At 71.5% G+C, this 26639-nt stretch overlaps 3 protein-coding genes across 3 annotated transcripts in view; 1 reads left to right on the top strand and 2 right to left on the bottom strand.

Moving 5' to 3' along the window:
• Positions 1-26639, bottom strand: part of LOC141972579 (uncharacterized) — a 710276-nt gene that overhangs the window by 45400 nt on the left and 638237 nt on the right. Inside the window, exon 12 of the mRNA XM_074930473.1 lies at positions 1735-1813. Coding sequence (XP_074786574.1) covers positions 1735-1813 — 79 coding nt within the window. The remainder of the gene's footprint in view (positions 1-1734; positions 1814-26639) is intronic.
• CFB (complement factor B) lies at positions 5671-22610 on the top strand. Its single transcript, XM_074930426.1, has 33 exons — positions 5671-5879; positions 5979-6164; positions 6465-6638; positions 7067-7162; positions 7265-7401; positions 8027-8165; positions 8243-8389; positions 8470-8559; positions 9610-9830; positions 9996-10107; positions 10225-10375; positions 10441-10517; positions 10602-10693; positions 11286-11421; positions 11508-11557; positions 11669-11849; positions 12617-12841; positions 13214-13399; positions 14129-14302; positions 14978-15073; positions 15462-15598; positions 16215-16353; positions 16931-17083; positions 17492-17593; positions 18074-18211; positions 18680-18777; positions 19021-19138; positions 19766-19916; positions 20126-20205; positions 20710-20813; positions 21166-21298; positions 21770-21819; positions 22405-22610. The coding sequence occupies exons 1-33, from the start codon at positions 5693-5695 to the stop codon at positions 22549-22551; spliced, it is 4407 nt and encodes a 1468-aa protein (XP_074786527.1). The 5' UTR covers positions 5671-5692; the 3' UTR covers positions 22552-22610.
• NELFE (negative elongation factor complex member E) lies at positions 22587-26527 on the bottom strand. Its single transcript, XM_074930551.1, is given in 11 exon segments — positions 22587-22717; positions 22808-22910; positions 23340-23394; positions 23847-23991; positions 24405-24443; positions 24446-24549; positions 24631-24665; positions 24762-24836; positions 25271-25416; positions 25676-25748; positions 26325-26527. Coding segments are annotated over 11 exon segments (933 nt in total). The 5' UTR covers positions 26400-26527; the 3' UTR covers positions 22587-22634.

The raw sequence follows: 26639 nt of genomic DNA on the forward strand, positions 1-26639 counted from the left end.
AGCACCGGCGGGAAGGGGCGGGGCTTATCCTTAAAGAGACCGCGGCCGCCTTAGCCCCGCCCACCCCGGGCATTGTCTTCCCGCGGGGGGGGGGACGACACACACACGACACACACAACTCGCCCCGCCCCCCCCCCGAACCCAAAACCACCGATTTTCACTTTTTTTTTCTCCTTTCCTCGTTTATTACAAAAAAGTGTCTGACCGCGGCGGCGGGGGGGGGGGCGGGACCACCCCACACCCCCCCCCCCAAGGGATCTCAGGGGTCACCACCCCCCCCTCCGCCCAACTTCTCTGCTCTAACCCCCAGCCCTCCCCCCTCCCCCCTCCAGGGCCCCCCCAAACCTTTCCCCCTCCCCCCCCCCCCCACCCCCCCAAGGGGGTCCCAGACACCCGGGGCCGTGCCCCCCCCTCCCCGCCCCCCCCCCTCCTTCCCCCCCTACTCTACACAGAGCCCAAGTGTCCAGGCCACCCCCCTCCCTCCCCATTCCCCCCCCCCCCAAACTACAACCTAAAGGGGTGTCGGGGGGACCCTGCGTCCGCGTGACCCCGCGTGACCCTTCCTACAACCTACCGGGGGGGGGGTACCCCGGGGTCTGGTGAACCCCCATGACCCCCCCCCAACCCCCCCAAGGGGGCCAGGCTGGGGGAGCAAAGCTTTGAGGGGGGGCTGCACCCCAACATCCATCAAGTGGGGGGGGTGAACCCCTAAATCCGGGGGGTGGGGGGTTGAGGGGTGCCGGGGGGGTGGGGGTGCCCCCCCCACTTCTCTATGGGGGTCCTGGGCATCCGGGGACCCATCAGCCATGAGGGAACCTAAGTGGGGTGTCCCCCCCCCTCCACAGGGGTCCCGGGTGTCCATGGGGGGTGCCTCCCCTTCTCCATGGGGGTCCCAAGTTTCAACGTGGGTGCCCCCCCTTTATCCACGGGGGTCCAGCTCTCCATGGGGTGCCCCCCGTTATCCATGGGGGTCCCGGCTGTCCATGGGGTGCCCCCCTCTCTCCATGGGGGTGCCCCCCCTTCTCCATGGGGGTCCGGGCGTTCATGGGGTGCCCCCCTCTCTCCATGGGGGTGCCCCCCGTTATCCATGGGGGCCCGGCTCTCCGTGGGGTGCCCCCCTCTCTCCATGGGGGTGCCCCCTGTTATCCATGGGGGTCCCAGCTGTCCATGGGGTGCTCCCCTCTCTCCATGGGGGTGCCCCCCGTTATCCATGGGGGCCCGGCTGTCCATGGGGTGCCCCCCTCTCTCCATGGGGGTGCCCCCTGTTATCCATGGGGGTCCCAGCTGTCCATGGGGTGCCCCCCTCTCTCCATGAGGGTGCCCCCCGTTATCCATGGGGGCCCGGCTGTCCATGGGGTGCCCCCCTCTCTCCATGGGGGTGCCCCCCGTTATCCATGGGGGTCCCAGCTGTCCATGGGGACCCCCCACCCCTCTCCACTGAGTTCCCGGGTCTCCACAGGGTGCCCCCCCTCCTTCTCCACAGCACTCCCGGGTACCCACAGGGGGGGTACCCCATCCAACACCTCCCCCCTCACTCAATCCCCTCAGCTTCCCCCCATCAATCGCCCCCCCCCCCCCCCCCATCCCCCCCGGCAGTGGGGGGGGGCGAGGCCTCGGTCAGCGCACGAGGACGTTGATCTCGGCCACGCTGGCCTCCAGCACGTTCTCGGCCGTGGTCTTGCCGTGCTGCTCCTTGAGGTGGCGGCGGATGGCGGGCTTGTGGGCGAAGCGCACGTCGCAGTAGGAGCAGCGGTAGGGCCGCTCCCCGCTGTGCAGGTTCATGTGGTCGTGCAGCGTCGACTTCTGGGTGAAGCTCTTCCCGCAGATGCCGCAGCCGTGGGACTTGACGCCGCGGTGGACGTTCATGTGCCGGTTGAGGTTGCTGCTGTGGTTGAACTGCTTCCCGCAGCGCGGGCACATGAACACGAAGTGCTGCGCCCGCATGTGGAACACCAGCTTCTCCACGCCCTGGAAGGCCTCGCCGCACTTCCCGCACCGCGCCGGCGGGGCCGACGAGGAGGAGGAGGAGGAGGACGACGATGACGTCGTCGCCGCCGCCGCGGCCGACGGCGCCGGGTTGGCGCCGCCCGGTTCTTCCGCCGCCGCCGCCGCCGCCGCCACGCCGCCGCCGCCGGGGAAGATGAGGAGCCCCTCGCCCTCGGCGTCCTCGGCCAGGCTGTAACACGCCTTCACCACGCCCAGCGGCGGCGGACGGGGGGGGTCCGGGGGAGCCGCCGTCCCTTCCGCCGCCGCCGTGGCCGTGGCCGCGGCCGCCGCCGCCGCCACCGTCGTCCACGCTCGCGGCACCCGCCTCCTGCGCGCCGCCGCCGGCTCCACCTTGACGATGCAGACGTCGGGCGCCGAGTCCTCCTCCTCCTCCTCGTCGTCGTCCTCCTCAGGCTTGGGGGGCGGCGGGGGGCGCAGCGGCGGGGGCTGCGCGGCGGGGGGGGGCGGCTGGATGAAGCGGGCCAGGGCGCCGCGGCACCGCTCCACCACGTGCTCCATCTGCAGGTAGCTGGCCGCCGTCAGGTAGTTGACGAGGTCGCGGCCGGCGAACTCGAGGGCGCCGGTGTAGCAGGAGAGCAGCAGGTCGGCCAGCACGCGGGCGCTGTGGGCCAGCGAGACCCGCAGCTCGGCCGCCGGGTTCAGCAGGAACTGGTCGCGCAGGAAGGGGGAGCAGGCCGCCAGGATGACGCGGTGGCCCCGGAACCGCAGGCTCCGCGCCACGATGGTGACGTCGCAGAAACGCTCCTCCGCCCGCAGGCGGTTCATGCTCCGCAGCGCCGCCGCCTCGTGCCCCGGCAGCTGGAACCGCAGCACCTCGGCGCACGACGACATGGCGGGAGCGGGGACTGGGGCGCTGGGAGAGCTGGGAGGGGGGACTGGGGGGAGTGGGAGCACTGGGAGGGGGGACTGGGGGCGCTGGGAGAGCTGGGAGGGGGGACTGGGGGGAGTGGGAGCACTGGGAGGGGGGACTGGGGGCGCTGGGAGAGCTGGGAGGGGGGACTGGGGGGAGTGGGAGCACTGGGAGGGGGGACTGGGAGCGCTGGGAGAGCTGGGAGGGGGGACTGGGGGGAGTGGGAGCACTGGGAGGGGGGACTGGGAGTGCTGGGAGGGGGAACTGGGAGCACTGGGAGTGCTGGGAGGGGGGACTGGGAGCGCTGGGAGGGGGAACTGGGAGTGCTGGGAGGGGTTACTGGGGGGACTGGGAGAGGTTACTGCGAGGACTGGGAGGGGTTACTGGGAGCACTGGGAAGAGGGACTGGGAGCGCTGGGAGGGGTTACTGGGGGGACTGGGAGAGGTTACTGCGAGGACTGGGAGGGGTTACTGGGAGCACTGGGAAGAGGGACTGGGAGCGCTGGGAGGGGTTACTGGGGGGACTGGGAGAGGTTACTGCGAGGACTGGGAGCACTGGGAGGGGGGACTGGGGGTAATAAGGGCGCTCAGGGGGGTTACTGGGGGGAGTGGGAGCACTGGGAGGGGTTACTGGGAGGACTGAGAGGTTACTGGGAGCACTGGAAGGGGGGACTGGGATCACTGGGAAGGGGGACCGGGAGCACTAGAATGAGTTACTGGGGGACTGGAAAAAGGGACTAGGGGGACTGGGAGAGGTTAGTGGGAGCACTGGGAGTGGGTACTAGGGGGAATAAGAGTGCTGAGAAAGGTTACTGGGAGGAGTAAGGGTGCTGGGAGGTGTTACTGGGGGGACTGGGAGCACTAGGAGAGGTTACCGGGGGACTGGGAGCGCTGGGAGGGGGTACTGGGGGGAATAAGAGTGCTGAGAGAGGTTACTGGGAGGAGTAAGGGTGCTGGGAGGTGTTACTGGGGGGACTGGGAGCACTAGGAGAGGTTACCGGGGGACTGGGAGCGCTGGGAGGGGGTACTGGGGGGAATAAGGGCACTGGCAGAGAATATTGGGAGCACTGGGAAGGACTACTGGGGTGTTGTGGAGCACTGAGACGGGTGACTGGGGACACTGGGAGAAGTTACTGGGAGGACTGGGAGCACTGGGAAGCGGTGCTGGGAGGAGAAGACACTGGAGCACTGTTAGGGGTTTCTAAAGGGACTGGGAGCACTGGGAGGCGGCAATGGGGGAAGAGCAGGGGGCACTGGGAGGGGTTGCTGAGGGGGCTGGGAGCACTGGGGAGAGTTACTGGGAGCACTGGGAGGACTGGGGAGGGTTTTTGTGGGCAATGGGACGGGGCACCAGAGCACAGGGAGGGCCTACTGGGGGGACTGGGAGCACTGGGTGGGGTTACTGGGAGCAAGAGAACGGGTTGCTGTGTGGACTGGGAGCACTGGGGAGAGTTACTGGGAGGACCGAGAACAATGGGAGCACTGGGAAGGGCTACTGGGAGCACTGGGAGGGGGCGCGGGGGGGGCTGTGGCTGCTGGTACCGGGGCGCTGGGGAGACTGGGAGCGCTGGGGGGGCTGCGCTGGGGGCCCGGGAGGGGCCCGGGGGTCACTGGGAGCACTGGGAGGAGGGGGAGGGTTCAACTAGGAGCACTGGGGGGAGGTCACTGGGAGCACTGGGAGCACTGGGAGCGGGGTGCCGGAGGTCACGTGGCTGCACCTGGGGAGACAAGGCCGCGCTGACGTCACCGCGCGCCCCCCGCACCGGCCCGCGCCCGCCCCCCCCCCACATTGGCCCGCGCGGGGCCCCCCCGCGCCCCCATTGGTCCCCGCGGGCCGGGCCCCCATTGGCCCCCCCCGCGCCCCCCCCGCGCCCCCATTGGCCGCCGCCGCCGCCGGTCCCGGCCCCCCCCGCCAGGCCCCCCGCGCGCGCCGTTACCGCCTCGAGCGCCGCCGGGCGCGCGGCAGCGCCGTTAAAGGGGCCGCGGCGGGGGAGGGGGCGCGGCGCGGGGCATTGTGGGATGCGGGGGGACACGGCCGGACGCGTGGGGGGGAGGGGGGGGGGAAGGAGGGGGGCGACCCCCTCCACGCCTCCCCCGGGGCATTCTGGGAGCGCGGGGGACCGCCCGCCTGACGTCATCGCCCCGCGACGGCGCGCGGAGCGCCACGTTCCCAGGGCAACCGGCCGCCATGTTGCGGCGGCGGCGGGCCCGAACTGTTGGGCCCGCCCCTCTCTATTGGCCCCGCCCCGCGAGCCACTTTAGCATTGGCCCCGCCTCCCGAGGCGGGGTTTTTGTTTGCTCCGCCCACCCGTTATTTTCTGTTGGATCCGCCCCCAGGGCGGGAGTTTGTTTGGCTCCGCCTACTACGAGATCTTTTTCCGTTGGCTCTGCCAGGGGCGGTGGGGGGCGGGGTTTCTGTTTGCCCCGCCCATAATTTAGTCTTTTGCGGTGGATCCGCCCCCTGGACGGGGCTTTGTTTAGCCCCACCCAGTACAATCGGGTTTGTGTTGGCTCCGCCCTCTGGGTGGGGTTTCAATTTGCTCCACCCATAATCGATGCTTTTCTGTTGGCTCCGCCCCCAGGGCGGGGTTTCCATTTGCTCCACCCACAATCCATGCTTTTATGTTGGCTCCGCCCCCAGGGCGGGGTTTCCATTTGCTCCACCCACAATCCATGCTTTTATGTTGGCTCCGCCCCAGGGCGGGGGTTTTCTCGGAGCTGCCTCCCCGGGGGGTGTTTCCCTGCCCGGCCCCGCCCCCTGGGAGGTCCCGCTCCGCCAGGCCCCGCCCCCTGCCTTTTCCCGGTCCCCCCGGTCCCCCCTTCCCCGGTCCCGCCATGGCGGCTCCCCGTGCTCTGGCCCTCCTGCTCCTGCTCGGGGGGGCCCGGCCCGGCCCGGCGCCCCCCGCCTGCGCCCCCTCGGCCGGGCCCCGCTGCCCGCCGGGCACTTACCCCCACCCGCCCCCCCGGCACCGGCCGGGCCGCTGCCCCCCCGCGGGGGAGGAGACCCCCGTCGTCTGCAAAGGTGCGAAGTGACCCCAGAGACCCCTTTTTTTTTGGAGGGGGGGTGTGGAGAGGCCCCCCCGGGCCCCCCCCGGACTCCTGCTGTGTGTGTCCCCCCCAGAGCTGCGCTGCCCGGCGCCGCTGTCGCTGCCGCAGGGGTCGGTGTCCCCCCGGCGCCCCTCCCACCCCCCCGGCGCCATCGTCACCTTCGAGTGCGACGACGGTTTCGTGCTGCGGGGCTCGGCCCGGCGGCTCTGCCGGCCCGGCGGCCTCTGGACCGGCACCAGCCCCGTCTGCGACGACGGCGGTGAGACCCCCGAGACCCTGGGGAGGGGGGGGGGCAAAATCCCCCCCATCATCTTGGGAGCCCCCAGACCCCCTCCTGGGAGACCCAAACCCTCTCCCCAAATCCATTTTTTGGGTCTGACTCCCCCCCAAAAAATCCCCCCCTGTGACCCCCCCCCCCTCTGGGAGCCCCAGTGGTGGAGGGGGGGTCCCCGGGTGGGGGAGGGTCCCTGTAGGGCCTGGATGGAGTTGGGGGTCCCCATGGGGTGGGGGTGGGGGGTGTGACCCCCCAAATGACGACACCCCCCCCCCCCCCCCCCAGCGGGTGACTGTCCCCCGGGCGCGGCCCCCGCCGGGGGGGTGGTGACGGGGCGGGGCCGGCAGCGGGGGGCGGAGCTTCACGTGCGCTGTGGGGCGGGGCTGGTGCTGCTGGGCCCCGCCCACCGCCGTTGCCTGGAGACGGGACGCTGGTCCGGCCCCGAGCCTGTTTGCCGACGTGAGTGACAGGGCGCGTGGCCAATCTCCACCACGCCCCCCCCCCGCGCGGCCCCCGACACCCCCGGTGACCCCACCCGACCCCCGGGACCCCACCCCGGGGCACCATAGAGGCCCCCGACACCCCCCCGAGCCCCAGGGACCCCCAGTGACCCCCCCTGGGACCCCTCTGCCCCCCCCGAGGACCCCCTTGTGCCCCCCCCATGTCCCCCCCAGGTGCCCCTGTGCCCCCTCTGTGTCCCCCCTCAGTGTGGGTCCCCCTGCATCCCCTCGGGTCCCCCCCCGTGTCCCCATGTCCCCCCCATTCCCCCCCCAGCCCCCTTGTCCCCCTGCGATGCCCCTGCACCCCCCAACGCCCCCCCAGCCCTCTGCAGCCCCCCCCACGTCCCGCCTCCCCGTGTCCCCCCCGCCGTGTCATCCCCCCCACAGACCCCTACGCCTACGACCTCCCCGAGGACGTCAGCGAAGGTTTTGGGGCGTCTCTCACCTCCGTCCTGGAGCTGGCGGGCGCCCGCCCCTACAACGGTGGGTCTGGGGGGGACGCCCCGGCATCGGGGGGGGGTGTGGGGGACACACGACCCCGCCGACCCCGCCCGGAGCGGGGGTGACACGTGGGGGTGTCCCCAGACTCGTCCGTGGGCCGTCGCATCGTGCTGAGCCCCGAGGGGTCGCTCCACCTCTACCTGCTCCTCGACGCCTCCGGCAGCGTCAGCTCGGAAAACTTCCGGCTCTTCCAGGAGTGCGGGGCCGCCATCGTGGACAGGGTGGGGCACGGGGCGGGGACACGGGGCGGGGACACGGAGGGACGGGGAGGAACAGGCTGGGACCACGGCGGGATCACGGGTGGGGTCATGGCGGGATGAGGTGGGATCATGAGGGAACCATAGTGGGACCACGGAGAAAGAGACTGGGAAGATGGCGGGGCCCTGGCGGGATCATGGTGGGATCGTGGTGGGACGAGGTGAGACGGTGGCGGGTTGAGGAAGGACCGTGGTGGGACAATGAAGGAACAAACTGGGACCATGGTGGGATCACGGAGGAAGAGATTGGGAACATGGCGGGACCTTGATGGGATGAGGTGGGATCATGGTGACATCATGGTGACATCGTGGTGGCACCATGGGTGGGATCATGGTGGGATCATGGTGGGACGAGGTGAGACGGTGGCGGGTTGAGGGACAATGACTGTGGGACCATGGAGGAACAAACTGGGACTGTGGTGGGACCAGTGGGATGAGGTGGGATCATGGTGGGACCCTGAAGCAACGTTGGAACCGCGCTGGGACCGCGGGGGCCCCACGATGGGGTGAGGTGGGACCGTGGAGGAACCTCCTGGTCCTGGGGGGGGGGGACACACCCCGGTGGGACCTGCCCCCCTCCCCGCCGCAGCTCAGCAGCTTCGAGGTGTCCGTGAGCTTCGCCGTCGTCTCCTTCGCCAGCCGGGCCCGCGTCATCGTCTCCACGGCCGAGGACGAGGCAGCGGACGCCGACGAGGTTCTCCGCCGCCTGGAGAACGCGACCTCGGCCGGTGCGTCCCGGTGCGGGGCCGGGGGGGACCCCGGGAGGGGACCCCGCGGGACCTGGCGGGTGTCGGTGTCCCCGCAGACCACGGGAACGCGACGGGCACCAACGTCCGCGGGGCGCTGATGGAGGTCTACCACATGCTGCTCTTCCAGAAGGCCCGCGCGGCGCGGGGGGGCCGCCCCCAGGCCTGGCGCGACGTCCGCCATGTCGTCGTCCTGCTGACGGACGGTGGGGACGCGGCGGCGGGCGGGGGGGGGACGCGGGACGGGGTGGGGGCCTGCGTGATCCCCCCTCTCGCCGCCCCACAGGCAGGTTCAACGTTGGGGGGCACCCCCGGGACGCGGTGGCCAAGATTGAGGACGTGCTGGAGATCAGACCGGACCGGGAGGAGTTCCTGGGTGGGTGCTGGCGGGGACGGGGACATCGGGGGGGGGCCTTGGGGGTACCAGGGGTTGGTTTGGGGACATCAGGGTTGGTTTGGGGACCCCAGGATTGGTTTGGGGCCCTCGGGGGTGGTTTGGGGACATTAAAGATGGTTTTGGGGCCCTCGGGGGTGATTTGGGGACATTAAAGGTGACTTTGGGGGTGTTGAGGGTGGTTTGAGAACTTTGGCGGTGGCTTTTGGGACCTTGAGGACAGTTTTGGGGACCTCAGGGGGGGATGTTGGGGTCAACGCCCCCCCCCAGGCCCCCGCTGGCCCCCCCCGGGGTGTCCTTGTCCCCGTCCGCCCCCACCACCGCTGTTTGCTCTTGTGCCACGGCGGGGGTGGCCCCGGTGGGTCCCTCCTGCCCGCGCGGTCACCGCCCTGTCCCTGTCCTCGGGGACGGACCTTGCCCCCGCCCTCCCCCTCCCCGTGGGGTGGCTCTGGGCACCCTGCGCCACATTCCGGTGTCCATCCTGACACCCCACACCCCCATCCAGGTGCCCCCAGCCCCATTGGAGGGGCCCCAAATCCTCTTCTCGGTGCCCCAAGCCCTGTTCTAGGTCCTTCAAGCCCTGTTCTAGGTGCCCCAAGTCGCACTGGGGTGCCCCAAACCCCCCTTTAGGTGCCTCAGACCCAGTTTGGGTGCCCCAAAGCCACCTCAGACACCCCTGAGCCTGTCCTGGGTGCCCCCAACCCCATTTTGGGTGCCACAAACCCTGTTCTAGGTGCCCCAACCCCATTTTTATGCCCCAAACCTTGTTCTAGGTGCCCCAAACCGTGTTCTAGGTGCCCCAAACCCCCTTTGGGTGTCCCAAAGCCACCTCAGATACTCCCGAGCCCCTCCCGGGTTCCCCCAGCCCCCTTTTTGACGCCCCAAACCTTGTTCTAGGTGACCCAAACCCTGTTCTAGGTGCTCCAAACCCACTTTTTGATGCCCCGAGACTGGTTCCAGCTGTTCCCAGTCCCCTCTCGTGCCCCCCTGAGCCCCCCTCATCCCTGTGTGTGTGTGTGTGTCCCCCCCCAGACATCTACGCCTTTGGGGTGGGGGCGCTGGAGGTGGACGTGGCGGAGCTGGCGGCGGTGGCCTCGCAGCGGCGGGACGAGCCCCACGCCTTCAAGCTGGCGGACGCGGCGGCGCTGCGACGGGCCGTGGAGGCGGCCCTGGAGGCCACCAACCTCGGGGACCTCTGTGGCGTCATCATCCCTGCCGGAGCCCCCCGGCCCCCCTGGCACGTCATCCTCAGGGTGAGACCCCCCCCGCCCCCGACCCCGGGCTTGGGAGGTTGACACGACACCCGGGGGGCCTGGGGCATCCCGGCCCCCCCCCCAAGCCCTCTCTTTAGGGGACGCAGGTGTCTGGGCCCCCCCCACCCCAGCGTGGGGGCGCTGACGGGGCGGGGGGTGTCGCAGACGGGGCGGGAGCAGCGCTGCGCCGGGTCGCTGGTGGGGGGCCGCTGGGTGCTGACGGCCGCTCACTGCTTCTGGGGGGGCCCCGAGCCCCACGCCTGGACCGCCGACCTGGGTAGGGCCATTGTGGGGGGCCCCCTCCCCGCTCCCCATCCTCCCCGCTCCCCCTCCTCCCGCCCTGGGCGTCGGGGGCTGATGGGGGGGGGGGTGTTCTGTTTTTTTTTTTTGTCAGGGGAGGGGGAGCACGTTCCCATCCGGCGCTGGGAGATCCACGAAGGCTTCGACGTCCGCGCCGGGGTGTCGCGGGGGATCCCCGAGTTTTATGACTACGACGTGGCCCTGGTGGAGCTGGAGCGGGAGGTGGAGACCCGCGGGACCCCCAGGTGAGCAGGGGAGGGGGGTTTGGGGGGGTCCCCGGGGGCGTTCTGACCCCCCCGCCCCTCCCCAGGCGCGTCTGCATCCCCTGCACCGAAGACGCCAACCGGGCGATGAGGAAACCCCCGGGGATGAGCTGCCAGGAGCAAGGTGGGGACCCCGGCGACTGGGGGGGGACCCCGGCGTTTGGGGGGGGACCCCGATATCCCGCTGACCCTGTGTCCCCCCCCGCAGAGGCCGAGCTGCTGGGGCGGCCCCGGGTCCCGGCAGAGTTCGTGTCGCTGGACCCGCAGAGGATGCGGGTGCAGGTCAAGGGCCAGGAGGCGGTGAGAGACCGGGGGGGGGACCCGGGGGATTTGGGGGGACCCGGGGGGTCTGGGGGGGACCTCGGGGGTTTGGGGGGGACCCGGGCGGTTTGGGGGGGATCTCGGGTGTTTGGGGGGACACGGGGGGTTTGGGGGGACCCGGGGGTTTGGGGGGACCCGGGGGGTTTGGGGGGGACCTCGGGGGTTTGGGGGGACACGGGCGGTTTGGGGGGGACCTCGGGTGTTTGGGGGGACACGGGGGGTTTGGGGGGACCCGGGGGGGACCCAGGTGTCCAGGGGGGCCTCAGGGGTTCAGGGGGGCCCCGACATTTGGGGGGGAACCCCAACATCCAGGAGGGACCCTGGTGTCTGGGGGCGACCCCAGGAGTTTGGGGGGGGGGGCAGGCTTTTGGGGGGGACGCTGGCATCCAGGGGGGACACGGGACATTTTTGGGGGGGGGGGCCCTGACATGTGGGAGTGACCCGGGAGTTGGGGGTCCCTGCTCCAGCCCACGTGGGGACCCAGGTGGGGGGGGGGGCACAGACCCCGGCCGGGCCTTTGGGGGGGCCGCAGGTGTTCTGGGGGTGACCCAGGCGTGTCCCCCCCCCGCAGTGGGCCGCCTGCGCTTCGGGGGCGACACAGCCGGGGACCCCCTACGCGGGGCTGGCGCTGGGGGGGGTGGTGACCCCGCGGTTCCTCTGCTCGGGGCAGGAGGGGGGGGGCCCCCCCGAAGCCGCCGCCTGCAAAGGTGGGTGGGGGGCGATGAGGGGGGGGGCGGGCAGCGGGGTGGGGGGGTGTCAGGGGCATCTCCCCACCCCCTTTGTGCCCCCCCAGGGGAGTCCGGGGGGTCCCTGTTCCTGGAGAGGCGACACCGCTTCATTCAGGTGAGGGGGGGGGGATCAATTTGGGGGGGGGGGTGTCCCTCGTGCTGGGACCCCCAAACCCGGGTGTTGGGGCCCCCCCCTGCCGCAGTGTCCCCCGTGCTGTGTCCGCAGGTGGGGGTCGTGAGCTGGGGCACCTTCGACCCGTGCCGGGGGGGTCGGCGCAAGGCGGGGGGGCAGCGGCCCCCGGCCCCCCCCGGCCACCAGCCCCGCGACTTCCACATCAGCCTCTTCCGCGTCCAGCCCTGGCTGCGCCGGCTGCTGGGGGGGGCCCTGGCCTTCGCCCCCCTGCGCTGACCCCCCCGCGACACCCCCGGGACCCCTATTTACCCCCCCCCTCGGGACCCCTCTTGAACTCCCGTGACCCCCCTGTGACCCCCTCACCCTGCTGTGACCCCCCTGTGACCCCCCCCTCACCCTACTGTGACCCCCCGTGACCCCCCTCACCCCGCTGTGACCCCCCCTACCCCACTGTGACCCCCCCGACCCCCCAATAAAGCCCATTCGCCCCCCCCGCTGTGAGCTTCCTCCGAGGGTGTCGCGGCGCCGCCTCTTCCCGGTAAAATGGGGGGGACACCCCCCCCCTCGCCCCCCCCTCATGGCCTGGATCCCCCCAGGGGGGTGTTGGGGGGTGGGGGGAGCCCGGGTGCCCCCCCCTCACACCGGGTTCCCCTTGGGGGGGGTCAAAGTGTGTGTGTGGGGGGGGGGGGGTTGGGGACCGCCGCCGCTGCCCGGGTCCCCCATTTTGGGGGGGGGGTGGTGTTCCCCAATTCGCGGGTGCCCCGAGGTGTGGGGCAGCCCCTCCCCCTTCCCTTCCCCCCCCCCCCCCACCTGTGACTTCCCGGAGGCCGCGGGGGGGGGGGGTATTTCGCAACCCCCCCCTCCTCTCCCGCGGCCGGCCGGCCGGCCGGACACAGACGGACGGGACCCGCCGCCATGGCCGGAGCCTTCTTCACCTGCCTCCTCCTCCTCCTCAGCCCCGCCGCCGGTCGGTGCCCCCCCGCCCCCCGCCCCCCCCTACACCCCCACACCCCCCCACTGACCCTCTGTGTCCCCCCCCAGGCAGCCCCACGGCGCCCCCCCCCACGTCCCCCCCCGACCCCCCCCCGCGCTGCGACCCGGCGCTGGCCCCGATCGCGGGGGGGTGGGGGGAGCTGGTGGCGGGGGGGGAGGGGCTGCGCTACCACTGCCCCCCCGGGACCACCCCCACCCCCACCCGCCTCCGCCACTGCGGCCCCGACGGCGCCTGGGAACCCCCCCCGGGGGGGGGCACCCCCCGCTGCCAAGGTGGGGCCCTGGGGGGGGCGCTGGGGGGGATGGGAGGGGTCACGGGGGTCATCGGGGGGCGCTGGGGGGGTGGGAGGGGTCACGGGGGGGTTATCGGGGGGCGCTGGGGGGATGGGAGGGGTCACAGGGGGGTTATCGGGGGGGCGCTGGGGGGGATGGGAGGGGTCACGGGGGTCATCGGGGGCGCTGGGGGTCAGGGGGGTGTGTCGGGGTTTGGGGGGGCCCAGAGGGGCAGAAGGGTCACAGCGGGAGGGGGGAGGAGTTGGGGTTGGGGAGTCTCCGGGGTCTGGGGGGGTCGCTGGGGTTAGGGGGGTCGCGGGGGGGGTCGCGGGGGTCTGTGGGGGGGGTAACGGGGCTCAGTGCCCCCCCCAGCCGTCTGGTGCCCGGCGCCGCTGGAGTTCGAGCAGGGCTGGTTCTGGCCGCGGGGGGGGCGTCACCCCCCCGGCTCCCGCATGGAGTTCGGCTGCTTCGGGGGCTTCACCCTGCGGGGGCCCCGCACGCGCCTCTGCGGCCCCGGGGGGCGCTGGGAGGGGGCGACCCCCGTCTGCGACGATGGCGGTGAGGGGGCGCGGGCAGGGGGGGCCCCGACTCTGTGCCTGCGTGTCCCCCCCCATCCCCCGGGCGCCCCGCGTGTCCCCAAGTGACCCCTCACCCTTGAGCTCCTGTCCCATTGCCCCCCCCAGGCGCCTGAGACCCCCAAGTGCCCCCCAAGTGCCCCCCATCACCCCCTGATCCCCCCCCGTGTCCCCTCAAGTGCCCCCCTGCCCCCCGATCCTTTGATCCCCTTCCTGTCCCCCCCCCACGTCCCCCTCACCCCTGAGCATCCCCCCATGGCCCTGAGCCCCCCAACTGTCCCCCCCACCCCCTGATCCCCCCCGTGTCCCCCCAAGTGCCCCCTTGTCCCCGTCCCCACGCCCCTGAGCCCCCCAAGTGTCCCCCCGTGTCCCCCCCACCCCCTGATCCCCCCGTGTCCCCCCAAGTGCCCCCTTGTCCCCGTCCCCACGCCCCTGAGCCCCCCAAGTGTCCCCCCATGTCCCCCCCACCCCCTGATCCCCCCGTGTCCCCCCAAGTGCCCCCTTGTCCCCGTCCCCACGGCCCTGAGCCCCCCAAGTGTCCCTCCATGTCCCCCCCACCCCCTGATCCCCCCGTGTCCCCCCAAGTGCCCCCGTGTCCCCATCCCCACGCCCCTGAGCCCCCCCGTGTCCCCCCACACGCCCAGACCATCCTCCTGTCCCCCCAAACGTCCCCCCCGATGCCCCCCCGTGACGCGGTGCCGCCCGCCCGCAGCGGGGGCCTGCCCGGCGCCGGGGGTCCCGGCGGGGGCCACCAAGGAGGGCTCGGCCTACGGCGTGGAGGCGCGGGTCCGGTACCGCTGCGGCCCCGGCCTGCAGCTGCTGGGCTCGGCCGAGCGCCGCTGCCTCGAGGGCGGCGTCTGGAGCGGCACCGAGCCCCGCTGCCGCGGTGAGGGGCTGGGGGGGCCCGGCGGGGGGGCGACGGGGGAGTGTTCGGGGGGGTCCCTGGGCGCTGGGAGGGGTGTCTGGGGGATGGGGGCGCTCTGGGGGTGTTGGGGGGGGTCCTTGGGGTCTGGGGGGGGGCCCTGGGGGTGGTGTGGGGGTCCCTGGGGGCTGGGGGGGGTTCTTGGGAGTGTTTGGGGGGGTTCCTGGGGGCTGAGGGGGTCCCTGGGCGTGTGTGTGGGGGTCCCTGGGCGCTGGGGGGGGGGCCCTGGGGGTGTGGGGGGGGTCCCTGGGGGGTTGGGGGGGGGGGTTCTTGGGAGTGTTTGGGGGGGTTCCTGGGGGCTGAGGGGGTCCTTGGGGGTGTGTGTGGGATCCTTGGGGGCTGCGGGGGTTGCAGGGGGGGTCTCTGGGGACTGGGGGCGTGGGGGGGGGTCCCTGGGGGCTGGGAGGGGTCCTTGGGGGTGTGGGGGGAGTCTCTGGGCTCTGGGGGTTCCTGGGACTCATGGGGGGGGGGGCCCTGGGGAGGGGGTGCTGGGTCCGGGGGGGGGGCTCTGTGTTGGGGGGGGGGTGTCTCTGGGATGTGGGGGGGGTCCTGTGAGGGTTATGGGGTCCCATAAAGGGATTGCTATGGGGGAGGGGGTGCGGGGGGGTTCGGGGGTGACCCGGTGCCCCCCCCCCCCAGACCCCAACTCCTTCGACACCCCCGAGGACGTGGCGGCCTCCTTCCTGGCCTCCCTCACCCAGACCGTGGAGGTGGCCGAGGCCAACGGCACCGCGGGTGGGGGCCGGGGGGGGACCATAGGGGGCTATGGGGGACTGAGGGGGGGGCGCATGGGTGTCTATGGGGGGGCTGGGGGAGGTCACAAGGGGCTATGGGGGGCTGGGAGGGCTATGGGGGGGCTGGGGAGGGTCTGGGGGGGGCTATGGGGGGGGTCCATAGGGGTCTATGGGGGGGCTGTGGGGGTCAGTGGGGCTATGTGGGGGGGGCACGAGGCTGGGGGGGTCCCACTGGGGCTATTTGGATTGGGGGGGGGGTCCGAGGAGGGGCACAGGAGTTGTTGGGGTGTCTGGGGGGTGTCTGGGGGGTGTCTGCGAGTCGCTGTGGGTCAGGGCTGGGGGGTCCCGGCGGGGGTCGGGGGGGGTCGCAGCCTGCCGTGCCCCCCCAGGCTCCACGGAGAAGCGCCGGATCCGCCTGAGCCCCGGGGCCGCCCTCAACATCTACCTGGTGCTCGACGCCTCCCAGAGCGTCGGCGCCAAGGACTTCGGGGAGGCCCGCGACGCCCTCGGGGAGCTGGTGGAGAAGGTGCCCCCCCGACCCCCCCGGGCGCCCCCCAGCCCCACCCTGAGCCCCCAGTGTCACCCGGATCCCCCCGGGACCCCCAAATCCTCCCCCAATCCCCCCCCCCGACCTCCCAGACCCCCCAAATCCCCCCCTCTGACTCCCCTGACCCCTCAAATACCCCTGGGACCCCCCCAAATCCCCCCCAGACCCCCATGAGCCTCCCTGGGACCCCCAAATCCCCCCCTCAGACCCCTCAGATTCCCCTGGGACCCCCCCAAATCCCCCCCCTACCTCCCAGACCCCCCATATCCCCCCCTCTGACTCCCCAGCCCTCCCCAGGACCCCTAAATCCTCCCCCTCAGACCCCCCCCGACCCCTCACATCCCCCTGGGACTCCCCCAGATCATCCCCCCAGCCCCCCCTGAGCCCCCTAGGACCCCCAAATCCCCCCCCGACCTCCCAGACCCCCCCATCTCCCCGCCTCAGACTCCCCTGACAACCCAGACCCCCCCAACCCCTCAAATCCCCCTGGGACCCCCCCAAATCCCCCCCCTGAGCCTCCGTATCCCCTGATCTGATCTCCCAGACCCCCAAATCCCACCCCTCACCCCCCCCCGTGTGTGCCCCCCCCCCCCAGATCGCCAGCTACGGGGCGACCCCCCACTACGGGATCATCACCTTCGGGACGGAGGCGCGGGTGGTGCTGAGCCCCCTGGACCCGCGGGCGGCCGACGGGGCCTGGGTGACCGAGCAGCTGGAGCAGCTCTCCTTCAAGGGTGGGGGGCCCGGGGGGGCCGGGGGGGCTGGGCCGGGGTCCTGGGGGGGCTTATGGGGAGAAATGGGGGTCTGGGGGGGGTCTGGGGGCTCCTGAGGGGGTTAATGGGGGAGATATGGGGGTCTGGGGGCTCCTGGGGGGGCTATGGGGTTCTGGGGGGGTCTGGGGGCTCCCGGGGGGGTTTGGGGGGGGCTATGGGGTTCTGGGGGGGTCTGGGGCTCCTGGGGGGGTTTATGGGGGGGCTATGGGGTTCGGGGGGGGTCTGGGGGCTCCCGGGGGGGTTTGGGGGGGGATATGAGGGTCTGGGGGGGTCTGGGGGCTCCTGAGGGGGTTAATGGGGGAGATATGGGGGTCTGGGGGCTCCTGGGGGGGCTATGGGGTTCTGGGGGGGTCTGGGGGCTCCTGGGGGGGTTTATGGAGGGGATATGAGGGTCTGGGGGGGTCTGGGGGCTCCTGGGGGGGGTGGGGGCGGCTGTGGGGGTCCCATAGGGGTCTATAGGGGTGGGTGGGGGCTCCATTGGGCGCGGGGGGTCCCGGGGGGTCTCCGCGGGGTGCAGTGACCCCCCCGCGCCCCCCAGCCCACTCGCAGAAGCCGGGGACGAACCCCCACGCCGCGCTCAAGGCCGTCTACGAGCTGATGGTGCAGCAGGAGCGGGCGGAGCAGCTGCGGGGGCTGCGGCCCCCCCCGGTCACCAACAGCACCCGCCACGTCCTCGTCCTCATGACCGACGGTGGGGACCCCCCCGGGACCCCCCCGGGCACCCCCAGAGCCCCCGGCACCCCGATCCCCTCTGGGACCCCCTCAAATACCCCAAAATCCCTCCCAGACACACCCCCTACACTTTGGGACCCCCCCCAGACCCCAAAATCCCCCCCAGACTCCCCCCCCAAATCCTCCTTAGGAGCCTGGGACCCCCCCAATGCCCCCCCCCGTGCTCTCAAAACCCCAAATCCCCCCCCCAGGGACCCCAAAATCCCTCCCAGACACCCCCCCCCCCGTGGGACCTCCCCAGACCCCCAAATCCCCCTTAAACCCCTTCGGGATCCTCCCCAGGCTCCAAATCCCCCCCCAAAGACCCCCCCCAAATCCTCCCTACCCCCCCCATGACCCCCCCGTGTGTGTCGTGTCCCCCCCCCAGGCCGGGTGAACATGGGGGGGTCCCCGGTCCCCGTCATCCACCAGATCCGGGAGCTGCTGAGCATCGGCCGGGACCCCCGCAACGACCGGGAGGACTTTCTGGGTGCGGGGGGGGGCACTGGGGGGCACTAGGGGGGCACTGGGGGTGCTGGGGGGGTGCTGGGGGGGTGCTGGGGAGATATCAGTGAGGCTGGGGGATGGATGGAGGAGTTTGGGGGGGTCCTGAGGGGGGTTTGGGGGGGCCCTGTGTTGTTTGGGGTTTGGGGGGGGGGCAGGAGGGTTTTGGGGGGATTGAGGCGGGTACAGGGGGTTTGGGGAGGTTGGGGGGGTGTTGGGGGGGGTCTTGGCAGGTTTGGGGGGGAGCTGGGGAGGTTTGGGGGGGCTGGGGAGGTTTGGGGGGGCCCTGGGTTGGTTTTTTTTTTGGGGGGAGGGGGGAAGCAGGTGGTTTGGGGGAGACTGAGGCGAATGCAGGGGGTTTGGGGAGGACTGGGGGGTTTGGGGGGGTCTGTGGGACCCTGGGGAGGTTTGTGGGGGGGTTTTTGGGGTGTGGGGTCCCCCCTGACCCCCCCCGGCCCCCCCCCAGACGTGTACGTGTTCGGGGTGGGGCAGTCGGTGGACGGGGACGTCCTGAACTCGTTGGCGTCGCACAAGGACCAGGAGCGACACGTCTGGGTGCTGCGGGACCTGCCCGACCTGCAGGAGACCTTCCACCGCATGATCGGTGCGGGCACCCCAAAACCCCCAACCCCCCCAAAAACACACCCGGGACCCCCCCGGGACCCCCCAAACCCCCCCGGGACCCCCCAAACCCTCCCGGGAACCCCCCGAGACCCCAAACCCCTCCTGGGATCCCCAACCCCCCCCCCCCGACCTTCCACCGCGTGATCATTGAGGGCACCCCAACACCCCCCCCCCTCAAGACCTCCAACCACCCCCTGGCCCCCAAAAGCCCCCCCCGGACCCCCAAATCCCCCCAAACCCCCCCCGGACCCCCAAATCCCCCTCAAGACCCCCAACCCCCCCCCTCCCGGACCCCAATTCCCCCCCCAGGACCCCCCCAACTTTCCCCCCCCCCCCCGAACCCTTCCCCTGCGCAATCTATACGGGTGCCCCCCCCCTCCAAGAGCTGCCACCCAGGGGGACCCCAATACCCCTGCGGCCCCCCCCGACCCCCCCTGACCCCCCCCAGATGAGAGCTCGACGCTGGGGCTCTGCGGGCTCAGCCACGAGTTCGACGCCGCCGGCGACCGGGAGCGGAACCCCTGGCACGTCAGCATCACCGTCACCGTGAGTTGGGGGGGGGCACCGGGATGGCGGGGGGGGGTCACCGGGATGGCGGGGGGGGTCTCCAGCCCCTGGGGGGGGTCACCGGGGGCTGGGGGGGCACAGAGATTGTGGGGGGTCGCAGGGATGGGGAGGAGGCCGCGGGAACCCCCGTGACCCCGCTGTGACCCCGCTGTGCCCCCCTCCTCTCGGTGACCCCACCTTGTGCCCCCCCCCGTGCCCCCCCCGTGCCCCCCCCGTCCCCAGCGCCCCGGGCGGGGCCAGGAGCGCTGCCAGGGGTCCCTGGTCTCCCCCTACTTCGTGCTGACGGCGGCTCATTGCTTCGACGTCGACGACGAGGCGCCGTGGGTCAGCGTGGACGTGGGTGCGTGGGGGGGTGGCGGGGATCCCCCCCCCCGGGGGCGGGAGGGTGTCCCAGGTGGTGGGGGGCCTGAGGGCAGGGTCCTGGGGGGGCGCAGGGGTCCCTGGGGGTGGTTTTGGGGGGTTGGGGGGGTCCCTGGGGGTGTTTTTGCTGGGAGTGGGGGTCCCTGGTTTTTTTGGGGGGGTTGGGGGTCCCTGAGGTATTTTTAGGGGGGTCCCGGGGGGGCTTGAGGATCTCTGACATTTTGGGGGGGGGGTTGGGGGTCCCTTTGGTATTTTTAGGTGGTCCCAGGAGGGTTTGGGGGTCCCTGAAGGTTTTTTTGAGGGGGGGAGTTGGGGGTCCCTGGGAGGTTTTTTTGGGGGGTCCAGGGGGCATTGGGGGGGGTCTCAGGGATGGTTTTGGGGGCTCCTGGGGGGGATTTTGGGGGTTCCCAAGGTTTGGGGATCCCTGATATTTTGGGGGGGGCCGTTGGGGGTCCCTGATTTTTTGTGGGGGGGGTCCCAGGCGGGGTTTTGGGGTCCCTGAGGTCCCTGCGTGTTTTGGGGGGTTTGGGGGGTCCCGGGCTGGTGTTTTTTTTGGGGGGGTGTCCCCCCGCAGTGGGGCCCCCCCCGAGCCGCCGCCGTCTCTCAGGGCCGCGGGTGCGCCGGGGGGTGTCGCGGCTCCTCCTGCACCCCCAGTACGATCTGGGGGCGCGGCGGGACCGGGGGGTCCCCGAGTTCTACGACTACGACGTGGCCCTGGTGCAGCTGGCGACGGCCGTGCCCCCCTCCCCCACCGCGCGGTGAGGGGGGCCCGGGGGGGGGTCACGGGGCGGGGGGGAGGCTGTGGGGTGGGGATGGGGGGGGCAGAGCTGGAGGAGGGGCGGTTGGGGGGAAAGGGGGGGGTGTGGGGGGGGATGGGGGGGGATGGGGGGGGATGGGGGTCGCGGGGGGTGTCTGGGGGGGGTGGGGGGCACTGGCGCCCCCCCCTCACTCCCCCCCCGCCCCCCAGCCCCCTCTGCCTCCCCTGCACCGAAGGCGCCTCCCGGGCCCTGCGGCTGCCGCCGGAAGAGGCCACCTGCGCCGAGCACCGTGAGCCCCTCCCGTGACCCCCAACCCACAAGAGCCCCCCAAGTGCCCCCCAGATGCTCCTCCTGACCCCCAAGTGCCGCCCTGACCCCCAAGTGACCCCCAAGTGCCCCCCAAGTGCCGCCCTGACCCCCCAAGTGCCCACAAGTGCCGCTTTGACCCCCCAAGTGCCCCATAAGCGCCCCCCAGGTGCTCCTCCTGACCCCCAAGTGCCCCCCGTGCCTCCCCTGACCCCCCAAGTGCCCCCCAAGTGCCTCCCTGACCCCCAAGTGTCCCCCAAGCGCCCCCCAGGTGCCCCTTTTGACCCCAAATACCCTCCAAATGTCTCTGTGACCCCCAAGTGCCTCTGTGAAACCCAAGTGTCCCCCAAGTGCCCCCCAGTGCCCCCCTCCTCCCCTCCCCACGCCGCCCACACCTGCCCTGACCCCCCCCCCTGCTCCCCCGCGCTGACCCTTATCGCCCCCGGTGCCTCCTTGACCCCGCGGTGCCCCCCCCGTGCCCCCCCAGGCCGGCTGCTGCTCCCCGAGAAGAACGTCGAGGCCTTTTTCGTCTCCCCCCAAGGCCCCTCCGACCTGCAGCGGCGTCTCGTCCACATCAAGTTGGGGGAGCAGGTGGGACCCCCCCGGAGCCCCCGGGTCTGCCCGGCCCCCCCCGGGTCCGCCCGGCCCCCCCCAGCCCCCCCCGGCCCCCCCCGGCCCCGCTCCGTGTCCCCCCCCCCCTCCAGGGGACCCTCCGGCCTCCAGCGGCCCCGTGGCCCCGCCCACGTGTTCGTGACCCCGCCCCCAAGCGAATGGCCCCGCCTCCACGTTCTTGTCCCCGCCCTCCGGGTTCGTGGCCCCGCCTCAAGCGCGTGGCTCCGCCCACGCGATCGTGGCCCTGCCCCCGTGCCCGAGGCACCGCTCCCCTCGTGCGTGGCTCCGCCCCCAGTGCGTGGCCCCGCCCCTGACCCCGCCCCTCCCGCAGCGCGCGGTCTGCGAGGCGGACGCGCTCCGGGCCCCGCCCTACGTGAACGTGACGTCGATCGATGACGTCATGACGCCGCGGTTCCTCTGCTCCGGCGGCACCGAGCCCGTCGTGGACCCCAACGCCTGTCGCGGTCAGTACCAGTGCGGCCCAGTGCGGCCCAGTACGGCCCAGTGCGGCCCGCGACCCCCCAGTACAGCCCAGAGCCCCCCCCAATACAGCCCAGTACATCCTAGTGCCTTCCCAGTACGGCCCAGTGCCCTCCCACTACATCCCAGTGCCTTCCTAGTACATCCTAGCACATCACAGCACTCTCCCAGTACAGCCCAGTACATCCAAGCACCCTGCCAGTACAGCTCAGCACATCCTACTGCCCTCCCAGTTCATCCCAGTGCCCTCCCACTACATCCCAGTGGCTTCCTAGTACATCCCAGCATACTCCCAGTACATCCCAATCTATCCTAGCGCACTCCCAGTACATCCCAGCACCCTCCCAGTCCATCCCAGTACCCTCCCAGTCCATCCCAGTGCATTCCTAGTACATCCCAGCACTTTCCCAGTACTGCCCAGTGCCCTCCCAGTACATCCCAGTGCCCCCCTGCAGGTGACTCCGGCGGCCCCCTCATTGTCACGCGGGGGAAGCGCCACTTCCAGGTCAGTGGGGATACTGGGAGGAACTGGGGACATTGGGGGATACTGGGAGGGGCAGTGGGTGTGTCCTTGTAGGAATGGGCATGTCCCTGCCCCGGGGGGCGTGTCCCCCTCCCCGTGGGTGTGTCCCTGTCCCGGGGGCGTGTCCCTCTCCCCGTGGGCATGTCTCTCTGTGGGCATGTCCCTGTGGTGGTGGGCGTGTCCTCACCACAGGGCATGTCCCCATCCCAGTGGGTGTGTCCCTGCCCTGGTGGGTGTGTCTCCCTCCCTGTGGGCGTGTCCCTGTCCCAGTTGGGGTGTCCCCACGGTGGTGGGCGTGTCCCCCTCCCAGCGGGTGTCCCCCCATCCTGGTGGGTGTGTCCGCCTCCACGTGGGTGTCCCCCTCCATGTGGGTGTGTCCCCATCCCTGTGGGTGTGTCCCCATCCCGGTGGGTGTGGCCCTGTGGGTGTGTCCCTCTCCATGTGGGCGTGTCCCCCTCCATGTGGGTGTGCCCTCCTCCATGTGGGCGTGTCCCCCTCCCGGTGGGTGTGTCCCTGTGGATGCGTTCACAACGGGGGGCGTGTCCCGTCGCTGACCCCGCCCCGCAGGTGGGCGTGCTCAGCTGGGGGGTGCTGGACGTTTGCCGCCGCCCGCGCCGCCCGCCCTTCGCCCGCGACTTCCACGTGGGGCTGCTGGAGGTGCTGCCCTGGCTGCGGGAGCAGCTGCGCCACGAGGACCTGGGCTTCCTGCCCTGACCCCGCCCCGGGCCCCGCTTCCGGCAAAAAACGTCCAAAAAAATTTCAAATTTTACCGACTTCGGATTTTTTTTCCTCGGCTTTTATTGTCCCCCGAAAAGATCCTCGTTGTAGACGACCTGCGAGCGCTTGTCGCGGTGCGAGCCCTTGGCGCTGTTCTTCACCGCTGGGGGGGAAAGCGGGGGTCAGGGGGGCTCGGGGGGGTTTGGGGGGGTCAGGGGGGGCTCGGGGACGCCCCAACACCCCCGCGGCTCACCCAGGGACCCCCAGAGCGATTTCCCGGTGGCGGCGTCCAGCAGCGGCTGCTTGCGGGCGATGCTGACCTTGAGCTGCACGTCCTGCACCACCGCCCCGTTCAGCTGCGGGACAGAGGGGCACTGGGGGCACTGGGGGGGCATTGGGGGGACTGGGAGGAACTGGAGGGGCACTAGGGGGCATTGGGGGGACTGGGAGGGCACTGGGAGAAACTGGGGGGGCATTGGGGGGGACTGTGGGAACACTGGGAGAAACTGGGACACTGGCAGGGACCAGGAATACACTGGGGATACTGGGAAAGATCGGGGGGACTGGGGTTACTGGGAGATAGTAAGGAGAACTGGGGAAGACTGGGAGGGACTGGGGAATCTGAGAGACTAAAGGATACGGTGGGACTGGGAAAGATCGGGGATACTGGGGGACACCGGAGAAGCACTGGAGGTACTGGGAGTAACACAGAGTGGGGATACCGGGAGGACCTGGGGATACTGGGGATACTGGGGGAACTGGGGCTCCCTCCCGCCCGCCCCCACCTCGGCGATGGCCTGATCGGCCGATTCCATCTTCTCGTAGGTGACGAAGGCGCAGCTGGGGGCGGAGCCAAACGGGGGTGGGTGGGGTCACAACAGGCCACACCCCTTCCCATGGCCACACCCACACATAATTCCCCCAGCCCTTAGCCACACCCACATGTGCCCACACCCAAACATTAACCGACTTTTAGCCCTGCCCCAAACATTAACCACACCCCCACCCTGATCCTGCCTGCAAACAAGCCCCGCCCACCACTCCCCAAGCTCCACCCACTGCTCACAAATCCCTGCCCATCACTCCACAAGCTCCACCCACCACTGCAGCCCAAGCCCTGCCTACTGCTTACAAATCCCCACCCTAAGCTCCACCCACCGCTCCCCAAGCCCCACCCGCTGCCCCAATCCCTGCCCATGGCTCCCCAAGCCCCGCCCCAGCTCCCCACACCCCTTCCCCCCAGCCCCCCCGCGGCCCCGCCCCGGGCAGGCCCCGCCCCCGGCCCCGCCCACTTGCGGGGGCTGTCCATGGAGAGGTCGATGATGGCGCCGAAGGGCCCGAAGGCCGCCCGCAGCAGCTCGGGGCTCAGCTCCGCCCCGTACACGTACAGCGTGTTCCCCTTGCGGGGGGGGCGCCGCTCGGGGAACGAGTCCGACCCTGGGGGGGCGTGGGGGGGTCGGGGGGGGCCGGGAGCACCACCCAGACCCCTGGGACCCCCCCAGACCCCCGGGAGTCCCCCCAGACCCCTGGGACCCCCCCTCCCAGGGTCTTGAGACCACCCCCAAATTCCTGTGACCCCCCCTCAGGGATTTAAGACCCACCCTCAGTTCCTACGACCCCCCTCAGGACCCCCCCAGACACCCAACACCCCCGCCCCAAATACCTGCGACCCCCCCAGACCCCTGGGACCCCCCCTCAAATTCCCAGCACCCCAAACATGCCCCCCAGCACCCCAAGGTCCATAGTCGCCCCCCCCGGTCCCTCCTCGAAGCCCCAAGACCCCCCCCCGCAGCCCCTAGACCCCAGGACCCCCCCCAGGGGGCCGGGCCCCCCCCGGGCCCCCCCCGTACTGCGGAAGGCCCCGTCCCGCTCCCGGTTCCGCTCCTCGGCTCCGGCTCCTGCTCCCAGTCGAGGCGCCGCTCCCCCCGCTCGGGGGGGTCCCCACGGCCGCCCCCCCCCTCCGGCTCCCGCAGCCGCTCGCTGGCGCTCACAAAACTGGGGGGGGCAAAAAGGGGGGGGGGTTAGAGGAGCCCCAAAACCAACTGGAGGGGGTGTCGCTGCGGGGTCTCCGCTCACCTCTCATAGAGCGATTTCCTCTGGGGGCGTCGTGACTGCGGGGGGGGAAAAAAAAAGCAGAGGAGTGTGTGTGGGAATTGGGGGCCCCCCCAAAACACGGGGAGTCCACACCGCCCCCCCCCCCCAGGTACCTCCTGAGAGTCGTCGTCGGCCGAGATGCTGCGCTGGAAGGGCTGGAACGTGGGGGTCGGGCCCTTCTCGGGGTCCTGGGGGGGGACACGGGGTGAGGGGGGGGCCCATACGGCACCACCCCCCCCGAGGGGGCTTCGGGTGCGTTTGGGGGTGTCAGGGTGGGGTATGAGGGGGTTTGGGGGGGTGACAGGAGGTCTGGGGGGCTGCAGGACACATGGGGGGGGGGGGCAGGGGTCCCTGGTTTTGAGGGCGGTGGGGGGGGGCCCAAAATTATCTAAAACGCGCGGAATTTTGGGCAGTACAGGTGGCACAGGGAGGTTGGGGGGGGGGTCCCCGGGGATTTTTTTTGCGGGGGGGCCCTGGGGACCACAGGAGTATTGGGGGGGTGGCTTTAAATTGAGAGAAAAACCGAGAGTATCTAAAACCGGGGAGGTTTGGGGGGGCCGGGGGGGCGCAGAGGAACCCTGGGGAGTTCGGGGGGGGCCCGGGGGGGCCCGGGGGTCCCCACCTTGAGCTTCCCCTCGAGGGTGCGGGAGCGTTTGAACCCCGAGTTCTTGTTCTCGGCCTTGATGGCGCTGATGGCCCCCGACTTGACCAGCAGCTTGGCCTGCTCGGTGGCCGTGGCCGTGTCCACGGGGGGCTGGTCCGACATGGCTGGGGGGGTTGGGGGGGGCGTATCAGCCCGCGGGGACACCCCCCCCCCCCCAAAAAAAAAAAAAAAAAAAGGGGGCGCACAGGACACCACCCCCATCCCTTCTCCCTTCTCAGGGCGTCAGGGTGACGCCTCAGAGCCCACCCAGCCCCCAGGGCTGCCCCCCCCCGCCCCATGGGTCCCCCCCCAGCCCCTCGGGGACCCCCCCAGCCCCCCCTAACCCCTCCAAGACCCCCCAGCCCCCCAAGTCCCCCCCCTCACAGCGTTTGATGCCCCCCTGGCTGCTCTGCCCGGCCGAGCTCTGCTGCTTCTTCAGCGCCAGCAGCGCCTTTTTCTGCAGGGGGAGGGATGTTGGGGGGGGGTGTCGGGGTTCAGGGGGGGGGGTCCTCGGTGTCCCCCGCACCCCACAGAGACCCCCCAACACCCCAAGAGCCCCCCGTAACCCATAGGAAACCCCCCACCAGCTCCCCAGTGTCACCAGAACCCCCCCACGCCCCCCCCCAGAACCAGGATCCTCTAAAGCCCCCCCATAACCGCTCCCCTGAACCCCGAGACCCCACAGCTACCCCCCCAGGCCCCCATAACCCCCCCTCATCCCCCCCCGGCCCCCCCAACCCCACAAAACCCCCCCAATAAACCTCCAGGCCCCCCATAACCCCCCCTCATTCCCCCCCCGGCCCCCCCAGCCCCACAAAACCCCCCCAGTAAACCTCCAGGCCCCCCATAACCCCTCCTCATCCCCCCCCGGCCCCCCCCAGCCCCACAATAACCCCCCCCAACCCCACAACAACACCCCATGAGCCCCCAAAGCCCCCCTATAAGCCCCCCCAACGCCCCCAGCCCACACAATAACCCCCCAGGCCCCCCCGCTCCCCTCATAACCCCACGTTCCCCCCCCGCCCCATTCCACCTTCTTCCGCAACTTGGCAAAACGCTTCTGCAGCGCCTCCTCCTCCTCCGTCAGCCCCGGGGGCAGCGCCAACATGGCGGGAGGGTTGGGGGGACGCGGGGGGACGCGGGGGGACGCGGGGGGACTCGAGCGGGCGCGAGAAAGCCCGCGGTTTCCGTGGCAACGCCGCAGGCCGCAGCGGCGCCCCTTCCCAGCGTACACCGCGGCGGCCGCGCTAATCCCGCCCCCCCGCACGCCTTCATTGGCGCTCCCCCGCCCAGCCGCCGCCGCCTATTGGTTAGAATCGCAGGGCGGGCTTTATGCCGATTGGTGGAG

This window comes from Athene noctua, chromosome 34 (assembly GCF_965140245.1).
Source record: "Athene noctua chromosome 34, bAthNoc1.hap1.1, whole genome shotgun sequence".
Taxonomy (NCBI): domain Eukaryota; kingdom Metazoa; phylum Chordata; class Aves; order Strigiformes; family Strigidae; genus Athene; species Athene noctua.